The 24,324-nt window shown below is 48.4% G+C and overlaps 2 protein-coding genes across 7 annotated transcripts in view; one reads left to right on the forward strand and one right to left on the reverse strand.

The window, feature by feature from the left end:
* KCTD20 (potassium channel tetramerization domain containing 20) overlaps window positions 1-16,891 on the reverse strand; it is a 30,896-nt gene extending 14,005 nt beyond the window's left edge. Inside the window, exon 1 of one of the 6 annotated variants that reach the window (XM_040616880.1) lies at window positions 16,798-16,891. Coding sequence is in view for 1 of the 6 variants with exons in the window: in XM_040616876.1 (XP_040472810.1) it covers window positions 4,586-4,596 (11 nt within the window). In the remaining 5 variants the exon portion in view is untranslated. Of the gene's footprint in view, window positions 1-4,585; window positions 4,715-7,860; window positions 8,221-13,116; window positions 13,328-16,459; window positions 16,697-16,797 lie in introns of those variants that run through there. The other 5 variants (XM_040616882.1, XM_040616878.1, XM_040616879.1 and 2 more) reach the window with 5 other exon arrangements.
* A 199-nt stretch (window positions 16,892-17,090) lies between these two features.
* ETV7 (ETS variant transcription factor 7) lies at window positions 17,091-24,324 on the forward strand. Its single transcript, XM_040616943.1, has 8 exons — window positions 17,091-17,562; window positions 19,538-19,655; window positions 19,940-20,104; window positions 20,374-20,481; window positions 21,818-22,000; window positions 22,303-22,445; window positions 22,783-22,883; window positions 23,548-24,324. Exons 1-8 carry the CDS (start codon window positions 17,557-17,559, stop codon window positions 23,657-23,659), a joined length of 936 nt encoding a protein of 311 aa, XP_040472877.1. The 5' UTR covers window positions 17,091-17,556; the 3' UTR covers window positions 23,660-24,324.

Consider the following 24,324-nt stretch of genomic DNA (forward strand, 5'->3'; position numbering starts at 1 on the left):
GTTCCTTATCCTTGGGATTATTTTTTTTTTAAAGAGCCATTACAAAATATTTTAGGTATCAAGGTTGCAGAACTTCACAGAAACTTCAAAGAAAAATCATGAAAAGCTGAGCTGTCAAAATCTGTTGAAGAGTAAAGCCCTTTACTGTAACATTGGACAGCTTATGCACTGCTTGACTGTCATCTGGCAGGACAAGAAGCAAGTCGTAAGGGAGCAGAAGTGAGTAACCTTATTTCACCATTTGGTTGGTGAATTGTGAAGAACGACCAGCACACTGAGCAAGTGAATCAGATGGTTAGCAATCTTCCCCTCTTCCTAAACCACAGCATAACCACAATGACTAAAAATAAAACTCCAAACAACTCATTTTTAAGGTGACAACACTCCTATAAATCTACAAAAACATTCTCATGTACAATTATTCTCAGAAATATGAGCAAGCAGGAAACACGCATATGCAGGGTGTGCCTGACCTAATTCTACAGTCTACTACTTTAGAACAAGATGTATTTCTAATATAATTGCATGCCTTTCAAAAAGTTTAGCCACGCTTTAATTTTTGTTGTGGTTTAACCCTAGCTGGCAACTGAGCCGCACACAGCTGCTTGCTCACTCCCCCTAGGTGGGATGGGGGATAGAATCGGAAGAGTAAAAATGAGAAAACTCATGGGTCAAGATAAAGACGCTTTAATAGCTAAAGCAAAAGTTGGGCATGCCAGCAAAGCAAAACAAGGAATTCAATCACCATTTCCAATTGACAGGCTGGTGTTCAGCCACCTCCAGGAAAGCAGGGCTCCACCACACCTAGCAGTTACTTGGGAAGACAAGTGCCATTGCTCTGAACATCCCTCCTCTGCTTTTTTCTTCCCCCTACTTTATATGCTGAGCATGATGTCATACGGTATGGAATATCCCCTGGGTCAGCTGGGGTCATCTGTCCCCTCCTAACTTCTGGTGCACCCCCAGCCTGCTCGCTGGTGGGGTGAGGTGAGAAGCAGAAGAGGCCTTTGCTCTGGTAAGCACTGTTCTGCAATAACTAAAACATACCGGTATTATCAACACTGTTTCTAGCACAAGACCAAAACATAGCCCCGTGTTAGCTACAATGAAGAAAATTAACTCTATCCCAGACCAATCCACCGCAATTTCTTAAAAGCTATCCTTGGAACATGCCAAAAGTTTCTATAAACATAAAAGCAGAAAAACAAATTCGCAATGATTCAATTCGTCCTCTGGAGAGGCAAAGGGAAATCTCACAGTCCTAAGATAAATAACGAGAAGCCTTTCCTGTGCGTAAGGGTTAGTGAACCGCTATAGGGTACATCTAAACCACAGAGATACCCAAGCCAGGAGAGATGCGCTGGCCCAGGCTGCGCTGTGCTGTACACGACCTGCGGATTTTGAGCTGTATCAGTCCTGCACCACGCTGAGTGAGTAAACCTGGCCTCTCTCGTGTAGTACTCACCACTACGTCCATCTCCTCAACTGGGCTGCTCTTGCGCAGCCTACACAATTTTGAAATTTGGTGAAATAAAAAGGCAGTGATCAAACTGGCTATGAAAAAATATCACATTGGCAAGGAAGCAGCAACCCAACTTTCTAATTTTCATTAAAACTATTTGCTTTTGATCATCAGATGCATACTTTCCTGGAGAGAGGGAGGAAGAGAAAAAAACCCCACCGTACTGCTTGTCAGCTCAGTTCAGTGGCAATAAAAATTCCCCAGTTGCAGGGAAGCATTCCAGAGGGCTGTGCAGAACGAGAGTAACCCAACCGTTAGAAAGAAAGGCAAAAAGTAAAGTGTGCTTTAATAATGACTGAAAACAGATCTGGGGTCTCCTCCTGTAAATATGAAGGTAATCCACTGAAAACAGCAGGTTTGAATTCGCATCAATGAGACTGGAGTCACGCCCTAGGAATTTTGGCCCCAGCTTCTGTTCAATCCCACACCTGTAACTTGGAAGTCCCTGAGGATTTTAAAACCTAAAATGGAGAAAGCATGAAAAGGAAACGGCGTAGAAGGGCACTGCAAAAATACCTGCCAGGCTGCGCCTGCTCTGGTCTAGACAAAGCCTCCTGTATTAGTCCAATAAGTGCTCTGCTTTGTTCCCTTCTGCTTTCCCAGTAAGAGAGAAACACAGCACCATTAGCAAACTGGAAGAGGCACAGTGTAAAAACTGCCTATTAAAACACATCTTCTGTAAAAATTATATCAAACTCCCCTAGAGTTCAAAATGCAAGAAGCTGCCTTTCACAAGTTGCTTGGAGTAAACCCAAGCCTATCTGTCCTTTATCTAGTCAAAAATAAAAGTGAGCAATGGGCTCCCATTGTCAGTACTGCACAGTTTACGTAAGAAGAAAGGCACTTCCACAGCAATGACACATCCTGCATTTAAATCTTACCCCCTGCTTTCAGCCAAATGCTACAGTCTTAAAACATTTTAAGATTCAGAAGGCCTCATTCATTAGTAGGTGCTTTGGTTTTCATTTTTTTAAAAGCATTTTTCCAGTTGTCAAGTACAGACGTGGTTCCCCCACTTACTATTCTCTTTTAAGCATAAGACTCCCCTAGGAGATCAGTTTTTACCCTCTTCCAGAGGTGAGGGGCCACTTGTGAAGCTTCACCTAAGCAGGGAAGCTGGTGTCATCAGGCTGCCCTGGACCAGCGTCCCCTCTAGGACAGGGGTCTGAGCCCCAGGCACTGCCCTCTGCAGCTGAATCAAACAAGAGATGCTCAAGGCAACGTGAGACTTGGCAGGTCAGAGGTTGGCCACTCGCTGGCACCTGTAAATAAGCCTGTACCACAGGAGAACACCATAAAAGTGCACTCACCTTGCATCAGATAGAAAATCTACCCAGAGCCAGTAACATGCTCTTCTCATACCTACTAATGATCCTTGTTTCATTTTCTGAACACAAACATAACCAGACAATAAAAGGGTGATTTATAGGTTGAACTAGCACAGGCACATTACAGAAGGCTTTTCCCTTGCTATGAAATAAGTCTATCAATATACAGAGGATTCATCTTCCATCTGGCTTCAAGTTATGGATGGAAAATAATGTCCCGCAGGACTGATGCAATGCAGGACAGCCTGCAAATTCTGGCAAGAGACAGCAAGAAGGCTGATGAAATGCTTGATTGTTTTCTCCTATTCTGTGCATAGTGCTTCACTGTTAGCAAAGTTTACAGACTTACTCGTTTACTTGAGTCTTAACAAAAATCCACTGTTTCTACAAATGCAATTCAAAGCTACAGTTTGCAATATGGTTTTAATGGTTTAACACTGTACATCTACACCTTGATTTAAGACCCGTGGTTCACCGGGTCCTCCGGTAACTGCCAGTGCTAGGTTTATGCACTGCAAGCTCACATCATTCTTTTTCCATCAGCCCACACTGACAGCATCATTTCTTTTGCCAACTTACAATCACCAAGACTAATATATGCAGAAAAATTGTTGCCATTTATTAACTTGAAGTAACTTATTACAGGCTTTTCCAAAATAGGAAGGTTACACTGTGGCAGCCTCATCAACTAGCTAGATGAAGTGCATCACATAATGTCCTATCACTGGGTGTCTCAAAAGGGAACAAAATTTCTGAATAAGGCAACAGGTTAATGTTTTGCTAGGGCTATTTCCCTCCCGGCGAGGCTCAAGGTACTAAAGACCACAACCAAGTAACCTATAAAGGCTATTTCCACTATTTCCACTATTGGGTTGGAGACAGTCATCTGAAAAATGATAGTTCTTCTATTCGATCCTCATAAAGAGCTTCTTAGCACTAGCAAAACTGCCATTACTGTAGTGTTATCTGATTAAATTCAGTCAGCAATTTAAATAAAGCTGGCCATGCCCACATATAATATATACCTCCTTTCTAGGCAGAAGGATGGAGTATGCAGATCTGATCAGGGTAAAACTGGTGAAAAACTGGTAAAAGATGAGCTGTTGCAAATATGAGCAGGATATTTTCCTCTAGAGACAGGAAAAACAAATGTTCCCTACTAAAATACAGAATACTAAGCTAAATAAAGTTTTAAGCCAGGTGACACCTGAGCTACACTTTGTCTTCACCTGTGTTAGATTAAGCTGCAAATACTTCTGTAAAGATCTGCCAGCAGGAGCAATAGCAGCAGACAACTAAGTTTTGGTTTGCATTGCCTGTTCCACCATTTTCTGCAAAACTACTTACAAAGCTTTCAGAAAATAAAAAGTTTTAACAAAGCATAAAAGCAAGACCTACCTTCTCCCTTTAGATTTTAAAATGCTATTTACTTTTTTCAATTTTTTCTTCTTAGGCAGTTAAATCTAACTTGGTTTCAACTTCACACAGTGTCAGTTCCTGTACCTACACTACAAGAAGACAAGCTTTTCAATTATAGGCTATTAAAAAAAAAAAAAAAAAAAAAAAGAAAGCACAAGGACAACAGCATTTCTGAGAAAGCTCTAACCCCAAGTCCGATATACCTGCACCCATCACAACTTCTGAACAGAAATAATCACCCACAGTTCCTAGTGTAACTCTAGAGCAAACCCTCTGCCAAGCACCCCCTTCTCAGACAACACAGCTCCTTACTTACTGGCGGCTCATATGTTCTCAGTGCTACCAGCACCAATATCCTGAAATCCTCCTTTCATAGAGGGAAGCACTAAGTCACAGCAAAGCTTCAGAGTTTAAACTGTTTGTGCAGTAATGGTCACTCCCCCAAAGCCCAGATGTCTGATTCATATAAATATTTCAGTTTAAAAGTCCCCACCCCCCCAGCTGATTCATGAAACATTTGAATATAAAAATCTATACTGTTAACAAACAGCTTTGTTTCAAGCCTCCTCTTTTCAGAAAAAGCCCCCCCAAAATCTCTCTCCCCTCAGATTCCCAGTTCAGCCTGTTTTTGCAGGAATTGCGTGGCAGAAAAGGCAGTGTGCTACTAAACCTTTGATGGCAGATGAATAAATATGCTCCTGCCACTCATCTGCCGCACATCCCCTCACGCAGGCAGAAAGGCATCAACCAGCAGAATTTCCGAATATGTGCATAACCACCTGCGTACAGATTCCCAAGTCCAGAAGACCTCAGACAAACAAATTTACATCAACTGAGGATAAAATAAGTTATTTTGCCATGTCAGTGCCTGCAAGATGCATTGCTAATGAGTCCCAAAGGGAAGTACCACCTCCTCTCGGCGCTCAGGTGCCTATGCACAGCATTGCAGAGGCATTACACATTTATGTCACCTGGAAATGTTACCCTCTACGAATTCAAATATTAAATCAGTCTATTCTGTTGTTCTTGACACTCTCCCCTAAGATATATCTGGATTGCTCAGAGATTGCTCCAAACACAGTTTCACAGATCAACAGAATTAAATATATCACATATCATCAATAATATATTATTTTAAATGCAAATAGAGCCTGAAGTAGGAAACCATTTTCATCCTGACTCATGCTAGTGATAAAGCATGTGTGTGTAGCGACAAGTTTTAAAAGTCTGAACAGTACATTGCACCTGAACATATTAATGAAAAAATGCCTTAAAACCAATCCAAGCAATCCAACATAGTAAAACCAAGTTGTCACTAATTTACCATCTCATGTTTGTACTGTACATATATACACTATATCACAAGCACTTACTACTTTTGGTTTGGGGGCAAGCTTTTAATCTTTTAACGCCCGATTATGTAGTCCATACAGAAAGAGGTGCAACAACGCACCTGTAGCCTGTGGAAGAGGTTGTGGAGAACGTAAAGGAAGAGCAACAGGCTCTCGTCACTAAGGGGCATGTCTACACAGGGTGAGGGACATGCAGTGGGGACAGTCACTTGTTCTTCTCGGCGGCTGGTGCAGTGCTGTGTTTTGGATTTGGTGTGAGACTCACGATAACACACCGATGGTTTTAGTTGACGCTAAGTCAAGGATTTTTCCGTTTCTCAGGCCCTGCCAGCAGGAAGGCTGGACGGGCACAAGAAATGGGGAGGGGACGCAGCCAGGACAGCTGCCCCGAACTAGCCAAAGGGATATTCCATACCACATAACATCAAGCTCAGTATATAAACCGGGGGCAGTTAGCTGCAGCCGGGCAATTGCTGCTTGGGGCCTGGCTGAGCATCTGTCCGCAGGTGCTGAGCATCACTTTTTTCCATTCCCTTTGGATTTTTGTCCCCCCCCTTCTAATTGATTTTATTCTATTTCAAGTGCTAAATTGTTCTTACCTCAACCTTTGAGTTTTACCTTTTTCCCTGATTCTGCGCCCCATCCGACTGGGGGAGAGTAAGCGAGCTTAGCTGCCGGCTGGGGTTAAACCACAACAGGCAGGTTCCATCATTCAGGACTATGAAAATCCCCCCCAGAGAGCACACAGTGCTCAACATCGAGATAGCTTGTTGCACTTTGAAAGCACGCAGTAGAGCATTCACCCCAAAAATCAGCAAGGAGGAGACAGCAGGGTATAAGTTAACAGTTCAGCTCACACTTGAGGGGCTGAACCCACCGTAACCCCCTCCCCATCTCCTCCACCAGTGGCCTTAGGAGAGCCAGAACCTGCAGACAGTGCCTGAAGCCCAGTACCCAGAGCTGCTGCCACCATCACCTTCGATTTCGGCCTGCAACACAGGCAACACCCAGCCTGCAGCACCATAAAGGCTAAATAAACTACCCTACTTATTATATTAGCATAGCAACTGTCCGGTGTGGATCCTCTTGAGAGGAGGATCAGTTTATTAATCAGTGTATTTTGAAATACACAACAGTTTTAATATGAGTGGATTATTTTACAGCAGAACATCAGTAGAGAGAATATCCAGACTAAAAAGAAATATCCTCTCCTCACTTACTGAGCTTTTAGTTTCCTACAAAACGTTTGTTGGTATTTCACCCAGAGCAAAAAGCACCTACTTGCTCTGACTCTTATTTAGAAAGGCTGTGAGCAGCTTAAAACTCCACCTTCCTTCTCTGGAAGGAATCCCAACAAGTAACTGCTCACTCATTCCCAGCTCATCTGCTACAACTCCAACTGCCATTCATTTTTAACCAATTACATGGCAGCGGCTTGAAAAACTAACAATAGATGGCAGATTTTTGAAAGTTGAAGGCAGTTACAGTAGCTATTCACCAAAGAGATTTCAGAATAACACAGCATACCACATAAAAAAACCCCAAAAAACCCACCACCACCCAAGACAGGGAAGCTGCACACTGTTTAATGAATCCAATTAAATTTGAAAGTAAACATTCCAGTCTTGAAAGAGCGGTTCACCTGTACTACAGTCAGGAGGAGCTCAGTGCTTATTGATGTACTGGAATAAGCTCTGATCCACCTATACACCTCTGTTTCAGGGCCCAAGGGAGGGCTGTGCGAGGGGGACGGGAATGGGAAGAGAGAATGGGAATGGGGAGGGGGCATAGCATAGCAAGCCAGCCCCTCGACCTGCAGGGCCGGGCAGTGCTAAACTGATTAAAGGTTCAGCAGCAGTTTGTGTCCAGCGTGGAAGAGCAGAAGTAAGCTTTGCAAAACTCAAGTGTCACACTACAGCACAGGAGATCTTTACCTAACTTTGGTACGAGGCAGGCTGGTAGGGGATCCCAGCCAGGGTGATTACCCTGCATCGGCAGGAGGCATTGCCGTATCTCACCACGACAGCAGAGCAAGTGGCTGGAAGCCAGCTCAGATAAAGCCACCGAAGCTACAGCTGTACCGTCGAGCCGAAGGGCTGAGATACTCCATACAAGCAGAGGCATAAGCAAAGCAAAGACTCTCAGTGTCGAAGCGATGGAGTTCTCAGAATCAAGCAAATTGCGTGATTCACATTAAGATACAGACAATAACAAAAAGCAAAACAAACATAAGGCCTACCTTCTAGAGTGCAGTCACATGAGTAAACTCTGCAAGTAATACTACAGTAATCCGAAACCAAAATAGAAGGGTTTTATTTAGCACAATTACAGCTCTTTGGGAAAACACATCTTATTTTTAGGGAAGCAAGAGCGGAGGCTAAAATTTCAGCTAGGTAAAGCCAACCATTAGCACTCTGTCAACTTATGTCAGTAGAGAACTCGGTACCTTATTTTCAAGAACTGAAAAACATCTTGCTCAAGATTTCAAAATAACTACGGTTTATGGTGGTACATTGGCAAGACACCTCTTGCTTTGTTTACATGCCTGGATAAATATTTTACATGTCAAGCACAGTTATAACACTTTCTAAGAATATTCCATTACATTCTTTCTTATGTGACTAATAATTCTTTCACAAAAATATTTGACTAGTGTCACGTTTCAGCAAAATTAGCCAGGAACCGTAGCTGTATTTTGTGGGAGTTTAAAAAAGGGAAAGTACCACTAAAAAAAATACAAAACTGAAAAAGCAGAGATGATGCCTATTTCAACACACATAATGAGGTGTTCGTGTAGAGGAAAGGTGCCCATTTGCGCCCTCAATAAGGTTGCGCTTGAAAGTGGAAAATTCTAAAATTGAAATGTATTCCAGAACAGTCCACTCCGGCTCATTTTTAATCTGACAAGCAAGCAACCCATCAATATTCTAGCCAAAACTGCAGCTGGTTTCATAAGTGTTTATCTCAAAGACGACAAGCGAAAGAAAAGGCAGGATTTTTAAAAACCTATTTATTTCAAGGAAACAGTCTTCAAAGGCTACCCTTATGAAGAATATTCAACTCTGCTACTGAATAATCCAAGAGATTCACAAATAAATTAGCATATGCCAGTAGCAGAGCTTATGCATAATTTTAATAAATCTTGAACAAGAAGATAGGTCTTATTGCAGAGCTTGCTAATTAAAGTGTCTATTAACGTACAAAGCAGCTCGCTCTAACCCTAGGATTTCAACTCAATCCCCATCACACGTGACCAAAACTGTGACATTTTCGTGCTCTAAACGTGGACTGCATGAAACGAGTTTGCCATTGTCAATCCGGCTGTCAACCAGACAAGACACTGACACAAAACCACCATCACTAAGTGAACCTCTCGGTGGTAAACGCAGACCAAACCTCAAACCAGCAGAAGTCTCAGCACGCTCAGCACCACTGGGTGAATGCTTCTTCCAGCCCCCTCCGTGGGACACTGCGGGAGCAGCACGAGGCTGCTGGTGTGCTGTTTGTCAGGGCTCCAGCTGCTCCGGGGATAAGTAAAGCCTTTAAGTCTCATGGCTGTCAATCTGGCTGGCCCGAGTTCACAGAAGGTTTTGAATTGTTATTTTTAATTCAGCCGTGACAGTCTCCTAATTAAAGATAGCACTAAGTGTCTGCAGCAGACAGGGTGAGAGACTGGAGAAGAGACTATTTTTTGCATTAATAATAGTTTCATCTTTCAGAAATGCAGTAATTCCACTCTACAAGTGGTGAAATGACATTTCATGTAGCTGTCCACAAAACCTTTAAAATGGTCTTGGAATGACTTAACAGCACAAAGTGAAGACACGTACAGATGCCACAGCCATGGCATATTAACCAATTTTCTGAAAACAATTGAGCTTTTAGGAGAGGCCCACCCCATGATCTTGGCAAAGAACATTTTGTAATAGGGACATTTGACAGACAGGGTACCATTTAAATATAGCACAGCCCTAACGCACTAAGCTCTCCACAGCTTTATAATTACCAGTAAACAGAAATCCAGCTTCCCCCTTCCTCAGCCAACACTAGGTAACAGACATAATTAGACTGGTTTCACTTCAATATCTTGTGCAGGACGTTCAGAGCTAACCATCTCAAAAACAGCTGTTTACCACCTCCTCTCCCACTTGCTGCTCGCACATGTCCAAGAAACGCACATGATCGAAAGCCATTAATTTGGATGCTGCACTAGTGGAGAAAAATATTGATCATACTCAAAAAGAAGGTTTTAAATGGCTGTGCAGTACAGCTTGGTTCAGAGATAAGCAGCATTAGGAGTAAAAGCTAAAACCTGTCTAGTCCAAAATGACTCAAGCATTAGCAAATCTACACACCATAAGAATGGATCTCATAGAAAATGTGGATATGGGCAAAAACTTGAGGTTTTGAGGTGCTTTACATTAAAGTTAACCCCATTTCACAAATATACCTGAATCATCTGATTTGAAGATCACTGAATAATCTTATGATTTTTTCATATTTGCAACTTGTCAGTCTGAAAGGAGAAAGAACAAGTAGATCCTACAGAAAACAGCCCGTAGAAGAAAAAAGATTATGTCCATATGTAGTAGAGAGACTCTATAGATTTAACAAATCAAACTAACAGCAAATCAGCACTTACTGAAATTTAAATAACGTACATTTGTTTGATATGCATCAGTTGGCCTCCTGAACAAAGTTACAAGACGACAAACTTTTTTAAAACCTCCAAAGACTCCTTTCCCAACACACAGAGTCTTTTCCTAAAAACTGTATCTGTATAAAAAAGGCCTTTGCTATCGTGAAGTTCCATCTCCCAAGCATGTATCAGTCACTAACACCTGACGAAGGGCAGTCTTCTTGAAAAGCATTAGACAACAAGGAGGTTTGCAAGCGCCTGCCAGAACATTTATGTCAATGGATTAGGGAACTCATTCATAACTACCAACTGCTACAGCAGATAACATTCCAGGCAGACGTAACCTTTTCCATGGCTAGAGATTATGCAACGCCATGATTTTTAATCCACTCACGCAGAGGAAGAAGAAATTAACTAGCTTTCACATAGGTTAAAGCTTCCTTATTCTGTCCCCCTCCCCCATTATTTGTTCCAGTTATGTTGAATTAGCAGATGATACTAACTGCACATGAACTGGGAGACTTGTAAAATCCACCCAGCTAAATTTCCAGTCCTACTAGAAACTCTGCTGCTGCAGCCGCTGCCTGCAAAGTTTCTCTCTTCCTGCCTTTTCCCTAATCGCCTCCTTTGTGGACCTTTCACTCCAGTTTCTCGAAGTTATCAGAACACCCTGAGTGGGAACTGCAGTCATTCAAGTTATAAAACCAGATAGCACTTAGAGAAAAACAACGTCAATGATTATTAAACTGAGAAACATTGCTAAAGTTGGAGTACGTGCTTAATCAAGACAGTTAACAGGACATCCTACAGCATCACCTCGAGTCACAGGTTAATTTCAGGAAATGTGACCAGCAGTGAGCCACAGTGCTGGGCTCCACCTACACCTTCTAAACCCACAACTACATTTATTGAGGAAACCCTTCTTTTTATTAAATATGGCCTTGCTATTTTGGCCTACCTAATCTGTTTTTCAAAGCTACGCTGACAAAACTTTACATACAAGAAGCATTATCTGGTAGCAGCAATCACTAATTATACAGTTTCTTACTGCTGTCACAAAAGCAGGCTGCCACCAGACCTGCACGTTGTTCTCGCACTACTCGGCTGCGATGAGCATTAGGCACGAGGTTCAGTTCTGCTATTTTTATGGCTGCTGATCTCTACTTCCTTCTGAAAACTTTGATTTCATGGAGCAAACTACTACGTCCCAACACACGGGTCAGGGACACAGTGCTATTTTGTGAGAGCTAGTTGGTTGCTGCATTCATTTCCCAGTTCTTGTAATACACGCTTTTGCCACTGAAAGTATGACTAATAAATTTTCATCTGTATTATTTGCAAAGGCAGACACGATTCACACAGAGCTGTGCTCTCATTTCTCTACCTTTATTCCATTTTCTTCACCCTTTTAGTTGCTTCTTTTGGCTATTTCAGCATCGGATCCCAGGTAGTTTTCTATCCTCACAGTAAATTGCTAACTAGCTCTCTAGTTGCTCTGACACTGGGATACATATGACCTGTTCCAGTTTATAGTTCACAAGGGTATTACTATATTTGCGTGTTCAGTAGCAAAACTGATGCAATGACTGAACATTCCCACGCTGAGGAGCAATCAGTGGATTAACATCATTTTTAACAGCTGCACATTTCAGGCTGTTCTGTGGGCAAAAGCCAGGGAAAAAAGAACCCTGGCCATCACAGACAAAAATGCTGAACTTCAGCAATAGACCACATTCGATGCTTCTTCTAAGACTAACAGTCATTTATTTTACTTCTCAATTTCAGGCCTGTGCTCATGAAACAGCTGCCCTTGAAATGTCCTAGCCCTCTCTTCTGCTCTGACAAGTGGAGCCAAAAAATAAGCAGGCCAGCACGCCGTCTCTGCTTGGGCCAGAGGACACATCGTGACCACAAAGCAGAACTGGAACAAGGCACAGGAGGAGTAAACGGCCACGAAAGGTGATGAAATGAGACATAGGCAAGTCCCAGGACTGCAGTTACTTACACCACCTGTAATTATCTCCCTGTAACAGACTCCTGAAACACACCCATGTGAAAGCCCACTCTGCTCTGCCTTTGTGGTTCTGCTGTGTTACAGCCCAGCCTAGTTTGGTCACCAGTCTGCTGCAAAGGAATTCCAGTCACCATTTCTGTGGGTGCGGGCTAGCAAGGTCTTGATAAAAAAAATCTCCCCATTACTTCTAGACCTGAGACTACAGGATGTATTCCTCATCTCTGCTCTTCTGTTATAACCCCTTTCTCCAGAAAGCTGGATATCCTTCGACCCTCAAAACCACTGCTCCTTGGCCTCTCCTCCCACCACGCACAGACACATCCAGGGCTCCATCGTAGCTGTGAGCTGCCTGAGCCTCTCTGGGGAATGTGTGGTAGCAAAATCAGGATGTCAGGCGCTGGAGCAGGGATCAGCTGCTAGCCGTTCTCGTCTCACAAAACTGCAGTGCTGATTTTCACGCTGCTGATCTGCCTTTCTCCATGCTGCAGGCTGGACGGAGTCCCTCCTGTAGGTATCATCCCTGCCATGCAGCAGTGGTTGCCTGCTTTTTCTCCAGGACAAAGTGGGGCTGCGTGCTTAAGCACCCCCTATCTACCCTGGAGCACACGGGGTTGGATTCATCTCACCTGAGCTGTCTAGATTACAAGTCCCAGCTCCTCTATGCAGATACTGGTAAGAAACAAGCACTGGAAGGCAATTCAGCTCCTCAGAATACAGATAGGATCAGTCTGGGCTACGGGACCGAAGATGAAATCTGGGAATTTTTCAGTATTCAATATTCAATAGGCAACAATTCACATGGCAAGGCCATCCAAAAGCCAAGGGCCCAAAATTGTACTAACCTTGACAAAAGATGGTCCACAAGTGCTAGCTGACTGTCACGTTGGAATGAGAGGGGATGTTAGGATCAGAAACCTAAGATCAGAGGGGCTTTCATCAGCAGTCTGGCCAAGTTCCCCCCAAAAAACAGATATTGTAAACACGTTACTTCTACAGAAAAGGTTAATTTTACCAAACTAGTAATTTATGAACTCATCATTAGCTCTGGTTATGCTATTTATGAGGAAAGTAGAAGAAAATATATTGGTGCCTCCCTATCCCTTTATATTTCCCCACAGAAAAAGTATGTATTATGCTGCTTGTCTGGATATGGGTTAAATTAGCCAGTAATGAACCAATCCTCTAGCTAAATTTACTTTCTATTAAGCAATTCTTTTAAAAATCAGGAGATCCTTTAGACAGCTGAAGTGGCCTTTATCAGGAGGTACCAATTCAGCATTTTTCCTGTAAAGAAAGAGCTCATTATCCACACCCTCCTCCGGGACCTCTAAGCAGAATGCTGCAGTTCCAGAGGCTCATTTTGCATTATTAAACAGGATTTTACTTTCTAGTAGGAAGAAGAGTTTCTGACACTGGCTTTGGCAAGAACATGTAACTAGGAGAGACTGCACAGGTACGTGCGATTTCAGGTCGCTCTGCAAGTCTCCTTTCACAAGTTATTTGACTGCTGAGTCAGCCTGTCATCATGCAGAGACTTTCATAACAGGACTGCAACTTTGTGATGCGATTATTAATACAGTACCACTACTACCTAATGCTTGGCCAATATTCCTTTATGATCACAGCTTTTGGCAAAAGGGGACAAAGGCGGTGTTAATTGCTACACAGCACTGAAGTCTTACAACAAATTCATTACAAAGGGTGAAGTATTATTTACCTTTCTCTACACCCAAATTTTCTACTTACGGGTTTTCAGATATTTAAAGTGGCATTCATAGCATTACTTTTAAACAGTATTATACTCTGCTTCCTTTGACTATGCTGTTACACTGAACAAAACACTTGGCTTCCTGTCATGGGCACATGGAATAAGTTCAAGATGAGGTCAAACACATCCTAGCATGCCCCAAACTTTGTGCTGAAAGCATCAACTAATAAAACCAGACATGATTCTTGCTTCTCATGATCTGTAAAGATAGACTGAATCACCACACGAAAAATGTTACAATATCCTGAACAGAAAACTCCAAGCAGGGAGTTATGAAACCTCTTGGATTCCAAGAAGGCAAGACTGAGCATGCTAAGACATGAAGGCACTTCATAAAGACTGAGGTGAGATCAGATTTATGATCAAATCACCTGAAGTAAGAGGGTTCCTCAATTCTGATGGTTAAAAATACTTTGGGGAAGGAAACAAAGGCTACTGCTGTGTAGAGCTCAATTAAGGCTAGCTCTGGAGTGCAGAAAAAAAATGCAACGTTGAGTAATTTTATACTGGACACATCCAACAAACCTGGCCACATTTATTTGGGCCTTGGATGATAAATTTCTGTTGGCAAGTTTATGACCAGTGAGGAGGCTTCCTATTTCTGAGACTCTGGAATTACTACCTTACCTTCCACTCAAAGAGCTGTCACAAAACCTTTCCAGAAAAAAAAAACAACCTAACCCAACAAAACCCCAATCACTTTCTCTGCCTGTAGGTACATGCGATCTACATCAAACAACTCAAATGCCTTTGCTGTAACTTGTTTCTCACCACCGTTGAGCAGTATATAAATAGCCCATTTGGTCCTTTCGACTACAGTTTCTTCCAGGTAGACACCTGCAGCTTGACCGGGCTTGCTGAAGTTCACTCAACTTTACACAGAATAACTACAGAACAGAAAGCTCCCCCAAAAATAAAGTTGTGATGAACTCCTACCAGAAAAGCACTCCTTTTAAGCCCAAATCAAACAAAACTCAACCTTTCCAACTCTAGCAGCAAAAAACTGTACTGAAAGAGGTCAAAAAGCATTTCACGTGCTGCAAATACATCTGTCTTGAAACAAACGCCAAGTTAGCCAACTCAGCACACACCTATTTCTGAGACAGCACAATTTACTTTAACGTGTTCTTACTTGCTTTATGATAAACTGAAGGAAGTCTGGACGCAGTCCTCTGCACAGATCTAACTTAGGATTAGTCCACATAAACTGCTCCATTTCAACCACAAGATCAGATCACAGAAGACCCTCTAAAGTGGATTTTAATATGTAAAATAAAGACAGTTACACCAACAAGCACACGGAGGTTGTAAACATTATCAGTCTATTTATTTTAGCAAAAGGTGACTGCTTCCCTAAATAAAATTGCTCCACTGCAATAAAGATGTGTAAAGCCAGCCTGAAGACTAATAACAACTCTTACAAGCAGCTTCGACAACAGACTAACCCAGAGTTTTCTGAGCCAAATAATTCACTGTGTTGGTGCTTACAACATTGAAAATGTTTCTGTGAACTGAGGGCAGAAGCACTTACAATGCTTAAACCCAGGTGATGGTCAGCAGTGCAGACTCCCAACCCAGACACTGGGGTAAATGATGACACACCCCAGAAGGGAGAACTGGGCCTTTCCATGGATTCCTGAGATGCAGCCTCCTTCCCATTAACAGTTTGTGATTGCTGCTAACGCCAGCAGGAAGGATTGTGACTCTGTAGTGAGGATAAGGCAGGCACAGGGAGGCACAGGTGAATTTTCTGCCTTAAAGCCAGCCATAACCTACACTACAACAGGATTCGGTAGAATAATTCAAAACACTCTCCCTACCAATCCTCCCAGGTTTATACCCAAGATTGCTAGCGTATTATTGCTCCTTCCCTGAAAAGCCTAAAGTCACTGAGAAAGCAGTACAGAGAAAGTGCAAAGAGGGTCAGAGACAGGGAAAGTCACGACACAAAGATGCCTGTGAGCAGCGGCAGGCTGAGGTCTCACCTACAGCACCCGTTTAATGGGAACCCCTTAGAACTCCTGCTCCTTTTCAAAGCACCGTGCAGCCTGAAAGGAGGGAGGGAAGGGAAGGTGACCTCAAACCTAAAGCCATCACAGCACGCGTAGGAGGGCAGCGTGACCACTCAGCCCCCCAAGATGGGGATGGTCCTGCTGCGGGGCTGGTGGCCACAGGCCGCAGCCTCTACCAGAGTCACTGCCCAGGCCCCGAGGCCTCCCGCACAGCACAGGGAAAGGGGTAAGGTAGCAAAGACGCAGGGATGAAGCACTGACTCAAGGGACAACAGCCCCAGCCCCCTCCCAAACGGGCAGAATGCAGGAGAGGCCCCCGAGGCCCCCTCCCCAGGCGAGCTCCCCGCCCCCCCCCCCGACGGCCCTCCCCCCTTCGCGCACACAAAGGCGGCCCAGACGCACCTCCCCCAACGCCCACAGGGGAAAGGCAGCTCCCCGGCCCCGCAGGCCCCTTCAAAGCCCAGACAAAACAGCGGAGCGCACTGCGACCCCCCAGACGCCCTCCTCAGTGCCCGCGGGGGGCAGGAAAGGCCCCCCGAGCCCCGAGTGCGCCCCTTCCCCGGCGCGCACAGCCGGCGCCCCCCCGGCCCGTAAGGCGCCCTCAAAGCAGAGGGAGGGCCGGGCAGGCCCCTAAAGCCCCCCCAAGGCCCACGGAATGCCGGAGGAGGCCCCCACAGCCCCCCAGGCCCCATGGAGGGCCGGCAAGGGCCCGGGCCGCCCCCCCGCGCGTCGGCCTCACTCACCGCGTCCGCGCCGAGGCCGCTCCCTCAGGCGGGCGAAGGGCGGGATCCCGCCGCTGAGCCCCGCCCCCTGCGCACGGCGATCCGATTGGCTCCGCACACGGGGCCGGCTGGCCAATGGGGACCGAGGGAGCGGCAGGGGCGGGGCGTGCCGGGGCGCGCTGCGGGGCGCGGCGGGACCAGCGGTGCTACAGGTGGTGCGCGCCCGCCGCATCCCCCCTGCATCCCCCCACCATCCCCCTCCCCGCATCTCCACCAGCATCTCCCGCCCCCCGCATCCCCCGCCGCTCCCTGCCCCCCCGGCCCGGCCCCACCGGTCGGAGAGGAAGGACGGGTCGCACTGCCCTCCCCGCCCCCGGTGTGCCCCGGCAGCCCTCCCTCCCCCGGCAGCACGCCTGCCCGCGGGGCCGTGCCCCAGTCCGCGGCGGGATGGCACCTCCGGGATAACGGCGTCCCCCGGTGCTGTGCTGGTGCCGGCGGCCACACCGGCCGGGTGGGCTAGGGTCCCCGGGCGGGGGGATCCGTGGGGCCACGGCACGGGCGGGAGGGAGGGGACGGACACACACGACACGACCCCGGGCGCTGCCCCCCGCCGCTCTCCAGCCTCCCGGGGCTCCGGCTCGTTTCGATTTCGTTTCCCGGAAGGATCGCGCTGAAGCCGCGACGGCCGCAGGCCTGGGCGCCGGGGCACCGCCGGCCACCGGGGCAGCGCCAGCACCGGGACGCAGCGCTGCGGGCAGCGGCCGCCCACCGCCACCGGGGATGCAGGTAAGAGCTGCCCGCCCCCAGCCCCGTCCTGTGTCCCCCCCTCCCCGCTTTCCTCCCTCTATTAAAAGCTGCAAGTTGATGCCCCGGTGTGTGTGGGGGGGGTGACCCCCCACCCGCCTCCCACCGGCCCCACGGAGCCGGGAGCAGGTGGGGGGCTTCGGCCCCCAAGTCCGGGGCTGAGCCAAAAGCTGCTCCCACACCTCTGTCTGCACCATCCTTTTCCTGCTCTCCCACTTGATCCCCTCCGAGGACAATATTTCCTCTTGAAGCAAGGAAGTGCCATCTCAGAAACGCGTCGAAGCAGCTAAGCAGGAAAAAAAGCAAGAACATAAAATCGGTATAAAGCAATAAAAATTCAGAATGTGTCTCACGCCCTAGAAATCTTGAGGAGCAAGAAAAATATTAAACGTGTTGGTTTTGCTGTAAAAGTTGTCGTAAGAGAGTCACACCGATGGGAGAAAAATCAAGTATCTTTTAAGAGGAGTTCTAGGCAAAACACACCGCTAATTTCTTTCACTTTTATTCTTCCTGTAGTTTGCTGTTTAGAACGAATCCGAAAGACAGTTCCCATTGCTATCAGGCCTGTTCAGGGTTTATACTGGAGTTTCTCTGCTTTCCTCATGCAACTGCTTTGCTAAACCCATCAACCCAGGGACAGCCAGCAGTCCCTGCAGGCAGATTGTTAACCCTCGACCTTCTGCTGAAGGACCCCTCACCTCCCCCCAAGCTGCTGCCTTCTCCTGCCATAACCCCCCAGGTCGCAAGGAAGCGTTTTCCCCAAGCGGGATGGGGTGCTTTGCTCCTGCCTCCCATACCCCTGGTTTTGGGGATGCCAGCTTTGCATTTAAGTTGTGTCTGACCATCACCTGCTCCGTCAGTGCACACTGAGTTTCTTCACCCCTGATTTTCAGCGGGGGCTCAGCTCTTCTGCACCCCCCGCTCTGAGTCAAGGAGTGCTAGCTGCTCTAACCACCTCCAAAAATCTGCCTGAGAGTGTACTGAAGTGCCCAGGGTTGTCAACCGCTTCAGAAAATACTATTTGCAGGCAAAATTGTTAATTTTCCAGAGAATGAAAGTGAGAAATTGCTGGGATTCATGTTAATAGATTTTTTAAAGGCAACATTATCTCCTTGGCTGCCAGTAATATTTCAAGACCTAGATGGGGCTGCAAGCAGGATCCCAGCTGCCTTCTGGCTCACATGCTCTGGGTGGGAGCCTGGGGGCAGAGTTAGGGGCGATGCTGACCCTCAGCCCAGCAGAGGTGCTGGGGCTGCCTCTCCCAGCACGACCCATCTCACCAGTTCAGTGAGGCTGGAGGGGCTCCTTAATGAGCAACCGAGAGGGAGGGCTAATTCTTGAGGAGCTGAGACTTAATGGCAGGTGAGCAAGATGGGTTGGCGTCTCCCTGAACTGTGGGATGGCTATTTCCAGTTATGCCCAAGTGATCACTGGGGAAAAAGTTAGAGAGAACTCTTCATACAGTGTTTTTAAGACAAAATCTAAGTGCTATTACCAGCTTTATTTCCACAACTCTAAAGAACTGAAGCACTGTCCTAAAACCCTGGGCTTCCAATGAGCATCTGAAGATGCTGCAGGAAGCAGGAGCCAGCACGAGTACTGGGGTCTGTGGGTCTTGGCTCCATCTTCTACCTCCCTGCAGCCATGGGGCAGTGGGGATGGATAAAACCGCATCCAGAGTCTGGGTAAGGACAGGTACCTCTGCTAAAGAGAAGAGCTGGAGAAAGAGGGGGATCTCTGGCTACTAACGCTGTGTTGGGCACCCAGAGATTCATCCTGGGGCTAGTAAAGGTCCTAGAGCCAGTGTGGAAGAGCTGCAGACAGCACATCATGCTGCTGTGAAACTGGTTAGAAAACATTGGAGCGGTCTTTACTGCAGTGGAGGCATCTCCAAAGCAAAGGCAGGACCAGAGCTGGGAATTTCCCCGCACTGATCTATTTGATCTCTTTTCCCCAGGGTAACATGGCAGTCAGTTCTTCCAGACCCATTGCTGCAGCTTTGTTACCATCCCCATCCCAGGCCAGCCACACACCCACCAGCGAGGGGGAGATCTTCAGGCTTCCAGGCAGGCTGAGTGAGTAGATGTTGAGCAAGTCAACACTACTTAAACAAGAAGTTCCCACAGGGTGGGACATGGTGGGTCCAGCCATGGTGTCCCAGTCAGGGACCATCCCCTGCTGTCAAGGGGGACAAGATGGACTAGTCATCATGGTTCTTTTTTTCTCTTTGGGGCATTTTGGACCTGTGAGTGCTTAATGTAGAGGGAAATTTCGGTGATGGAGACCAGTGTCCCACCCTGCCCCTCAGCAGTTCTGAAGCTGGAGACTGAGTTGTTTCAGAGGCTGCCCCTGGTTTCAGGAATCCAGCCCTCACTGTGGAGCAAGGACGACGTGATCCACTGGCTAAGATGGGCTGAGAAGGAGTATTCCCTTCGGCAAACTGATGAAAGCAAGTTTGAAATGAACGGCAAAGCCCTGTGCATCCTCACCAAGGATGACTTCAGACACCGAGCTCCGAGCTCAGGTTAGACCGAGCGCAAGGGTGTTTCTGAGGACCCTCCAAGTACAGCTCCAGCTGTGGTCTGCTGAGAGGGGCTGCATGGGTCCCAGCAGACCAGGCGTTAGCTCTGGCCAGTTGGGTGCTGGAGGCAAGGACAACGCTCTTCCTTCCTTTAGTCCATCCGGACTGCAAATGCTTTGGGATCGGGAATAACTCCGTAGCAGAGAAACATAAGCAACACCATCAGCTGAGATGATATAATACAGATCTGAGCAGGCTTTCCTTCCCCGCAGGTGATGTGTTGTATGAAATACTCCAGTACATTAAGACTCAAAGAAGAGCTCTGGTGCGCAGCCCTTTGCTGAACTCAGCCTTCAGGGAGGCCAGGAGCACAGAGGAAGGTATGATGAGTGGCAGCTGTCCATCACACGGCGCCTGCCCTCAGTTACAGCGGGTGGCTCACATCTGGGGTGTGAAGCCAACCCACACGGCCTGAGCAAGGCAAGCAGGACACTCCTGGAGATGCAGCCAGGTCCAACCAAGCCCAGGTCACGGAGGAATTTTGTAGGGATGAAGCAGGTCTGGGCAGAATCAGAACTAGGTAGCGCCAGGTGGGTCTGTGGTGGGTGGGTGTGTGGTGGGTGGGTGTGTGGTGTGTGTGTGTGGTGGGGTGGGTGTGCGGTGGCCAGGCACATGTGCGGTGGCCAGGCATGTGTGCGGTGGCCAGGTGGGTCTGTGGTGGCCAGGCGGGTCTGTGGTGGCCAGGTGGGTCTGTGGTGGGGTGGGTGTGTGGTGGCCAGGCAGGTCTGTGGTGGCCAGGTGGGTCTGTGGTGGCCAGGTCGGTCTGTGGTGGCCAGGTGGGTCTGTGGTGGCCAGGTCGGTCTGTGGTGGCCAAGTGGGTCTGTGGTGGCCAGGTGGGTCTGTGGTGGGGTGGGTGTGTGGTGGCCAGGCAGGTCTGTGGTGGCCAGGTGGGTCTGTGGTGGCCAGGTGGGTCTGTGGTGGCCAGGTGGGTCTGTGGTGGCCAGGTGGGTCTGTGGTGGGGTGGGTCTGTGGTGGCCAGGTGGGTCTGTGGTGGCCAGGTGGGTCTGTGGTGGCCAGGTCGGTCTGTGGTGGCCAGGTGGGTCTGTGGTGGCCAGGCAGGGCTACGGCTGCACTGGGGGGTCTGTCAGCAGATCACGGGGGGATCAGGGGGGTCAGTGGCCGGGCAGAGGCATAGCCCTGGCTGGGGACCAGCCCTCCTGTGGCTGAGGAGCCAGGGCTGAGCTTAAACAGAGCTTCTGGGCCACTGGGTGGGGAGAGGCTGGTCGGGGCCAGCCAGGCTTATTAGTGCCCCCGGGGGGGCTAGGTAGGAGCTGGGGTGGGGGTGGGCTGGGGTCAGTGGCTGGCTTGGCATTCGGGGGCTCTGGGGGGGGCTCTCCTGAGCTCTTTTGCTGGCTGAGGTGTAAGGTGATGAAGACCTTCAGCTTCCACAGGAATTTACAAAGGAATGCCTGTGCTCCGGTGCATTCTCCTATCCCGGCTTTACCTCTGTATCTGACCCTCGCCCTACTCAGCGTCTCCCCCAGCCCTTCTGCTGACCCAGCCTTAGGAAAGCCCCAGGCTTTCCATAGCAGCTCCCTGGGCTGGTACTGGGCTGATAACCACCCCGGGCTGTCCCTCCCCACCTGCTTCAGGGTTTTGGAAGAGCTGGGACCTGCCACAATGCACCGCAGCGTTGGTTTGGGCTGTTTTTCCCAGGGCCAGCCCGGAGCGCTGAGGCAGGTGCTGGTTTCTCCTGCCTGGATCGTGCGGAACAGCCTGTGTCCCGCAGACACGCGGAGCCGCTGAACCTCTCCTGTCACAGCTCGGAGGGCAGGTGCATGGCAGACACCATCTGCTCTTCTACAACCCTGTCGTCCCCAGTGGATGGGAAAATTGCAGGTAAATATGAATTTAGAGCCTGGTTCCTTGGGGAGATGTGCTTTGTCCTGGCTGCCCATCTGTCTCCCATTTATTCCATGCATCGGTGTGTGCTTCCCTGCCTTGGTTTCCCCACCTGAAAAATTGTAGTTCCTGCCTGCGTTTTGAGATCGAGCACTAAAAGTGCTGTGCATGAACTTTGCACCCTTCTTATATTTATGATCATTGCTAACACGTGCAATCCTGTTGCTGATCGGACCCTCGCTGGAGCACAGGTGCCTTGGTGGGAGCTTGGTGACTATTTATTCTTGCCCGGTGCTCAGACTGCAGGTTGCTGTGGGATTACATGTACCAGCTCCTCTCCGACAGCCGCTACGAGCCTTACATCAAGTGGGCAGACAAGGAAGCCAAGGTGTTCAGGGTTGTTAACCCTAACGGACTTGCCCAGCTCTGGGGGAACCACAAGGTAAACACAGTTGAGAACAATTCCACCGTTCCTGGGCTTCTACATGGCATCTTCATCCTGTTCCTCCGAGCTGATGGAACAGGGACTGGGAAGGGTGAGACAGAGTGGGCGCAGGGCCGGTGAGAGATGTCACCCTCCCAGTGGTTAAAGAGGGAGGTTTTCCCATCCCCTGGAAAGCAAACCATGCTGGCTGTGGACCCAGAAGCAACCCTGGGTTAGAGACCCACACTGTAGCCTGCAGAGCCCAGGACCCACCTCGAATGTCCCCCTCGATGACCCAAACCAGGTGTAGGTCCTTGCTCTTCCTGAACCCACGCCAATTCTTTCCTCCTTCCAGAACCGGATGAATATGACATATGAGAAAATGTCACGAGCGCTGAGACATTACTACAAACTCAACATCATCAAAAAGGAGCCAGGGCAGAAGCTGTTGTTCAGGTGAGATGAAGCAGATCAGAGAAACGAGCTGCCTGGGACGGTGCAGATGGGGCACGGGAAGGCGGTGGGCTCCAGAAGTTGGCAGCGGCTTCATCCAGCAAGATCCTCCCCTGAAAACGCAACAGCCTGGTGGTTTTGCACCCAGGCTGTCCTGTGTGAGCCAGGAGCTGGGCTGCCTGGGCTCCAGGTCCGTCCGATGCCCCTTCCAGGGCTGCGGGCCAGCAACCCGCCCTGGGGTCCGCATCCATCTGCTCTGTGCTTGGAGTCCTGCTGGTGCTGGAGGGACTCCCCAGGCTCCCCCAAGCTGGAGGGTCCCTCCTTTCCCCCATTGCCAGCAGGTCTGAAGTCCACCTCCAGACGGAGGAGCCAGCCAGACTGGAAATAAGTCAGGAGCCTCCTGTTCCCAGTGCTGGCTGCTCCCCTGGGACCAGCTTGGACTTCAAATGCCAGCTCTGGGCTGGTGAGCGCTGAGCTTTGTCTCCCCACGCTTGGTGTATCCTGGGTGCAAAGCACGAGCTGGGGTCCTCAGCAAAGCCCAGGGCTGGAGATACCTTCTGGTGAGCTCCAGAGCTCAGCTGATGAGGGCAAGAGCTCCGGCATCTACAGCCTGGTTTGGGGCTGCGTTTGGACACGCCCTTAAAGACATTAAAAAAATGTATTCCAGGTTTTTGAAGACTCCTGGGGAGATCATCCACGAGAAATCCAGCAAACTGGAGCAGCTGGAGAGCGAGGACCAGGAAGACTTGCAAGAAGATGCACTGGAGCTTTCGCCATAGGAAATCTTTGAAGGTGGCACTTGCAGCGCATCACAGAGAGACTCAGGCTCTGCTGGGAAGTGCCGGTGGCTCTGGTGTCTGGTGGATACAAGGCCACAGAACTGGTCCTGGATTTCAGAACCTGCCCTGAGCCAAAGCTGTGACATCTCTGGGGCTTCCTTAGCAAAACACACCCAGAAACTGTCCCCCAGCACTGAAAGCACACTGAGCGTGTGGGCTGGCCTGCTTGCTCCTCTGCTGCCCACGGGATATTTTTGCTCTGTAAACTTTGCTGCTTGTCTTTAAGGTTCAGACTTGCTGGTAAAGACTGCCCTGTTCTTACAGCGGGCTGTGCTGAGCAGAGAGCGCTGGAGCACGTGCTCCAGGTCGGGCAGCTCCTGAAGTGCTTTTGCAGCTGGCAGTGGCCCCAGGAATGAACCCGCTGCTCCGTGTCTGAGCCGTGTCCCCGGTACGAGGACGGACTCACCTTGCGGATGCGCCGTAATCTCCCTGGCTCCCGTGGGGTTGCTCCAGCGATTAAGGGTGGGAGCGTGCTGCCATATCCACCTGGATCAGGTGTGGCTGGAGCTCCAGGCTGCATGGATGCCCTAAGCTGGGCATTTTAACTCCTTTCCCCTCCATGTAATGCTTTTTATAATTAGCTGATTAAATAACGTGAAAAGAAA

Source organism: Falco naumanni, chromosome 17, assembly GCF_017639655.2.
Source record: "Falco naumanni isolate bFalNau1 chromosome 17, bFalNau1.pat, whole genome shotgun sequence".
In the NCBI taxonomy this organism is placed as follows: Eukaryota; Metazoa; Chordata; class Aves; order Falconiformes; family Falconidae; genus Falco; species Falco naumanni.

Coding starts and splice junctions, on each gene's coding strand:
- ETV7 (XM_040616943.1), top strand. Junction 19,656..19,939: donor CAGGCTTCCAGGCAGGCTGA/GTGAGTAGATGT, acceptor CCCTGGTTTCAG/GAATCCAGCCCTCACTGTGG. Junction 22,446..22,782: donor AGCTCTGGGGGAACCACAAG/GTAAACACAGTT, acceptor TCCTCCTTCCAG/AACCGGATGAATATGACATA.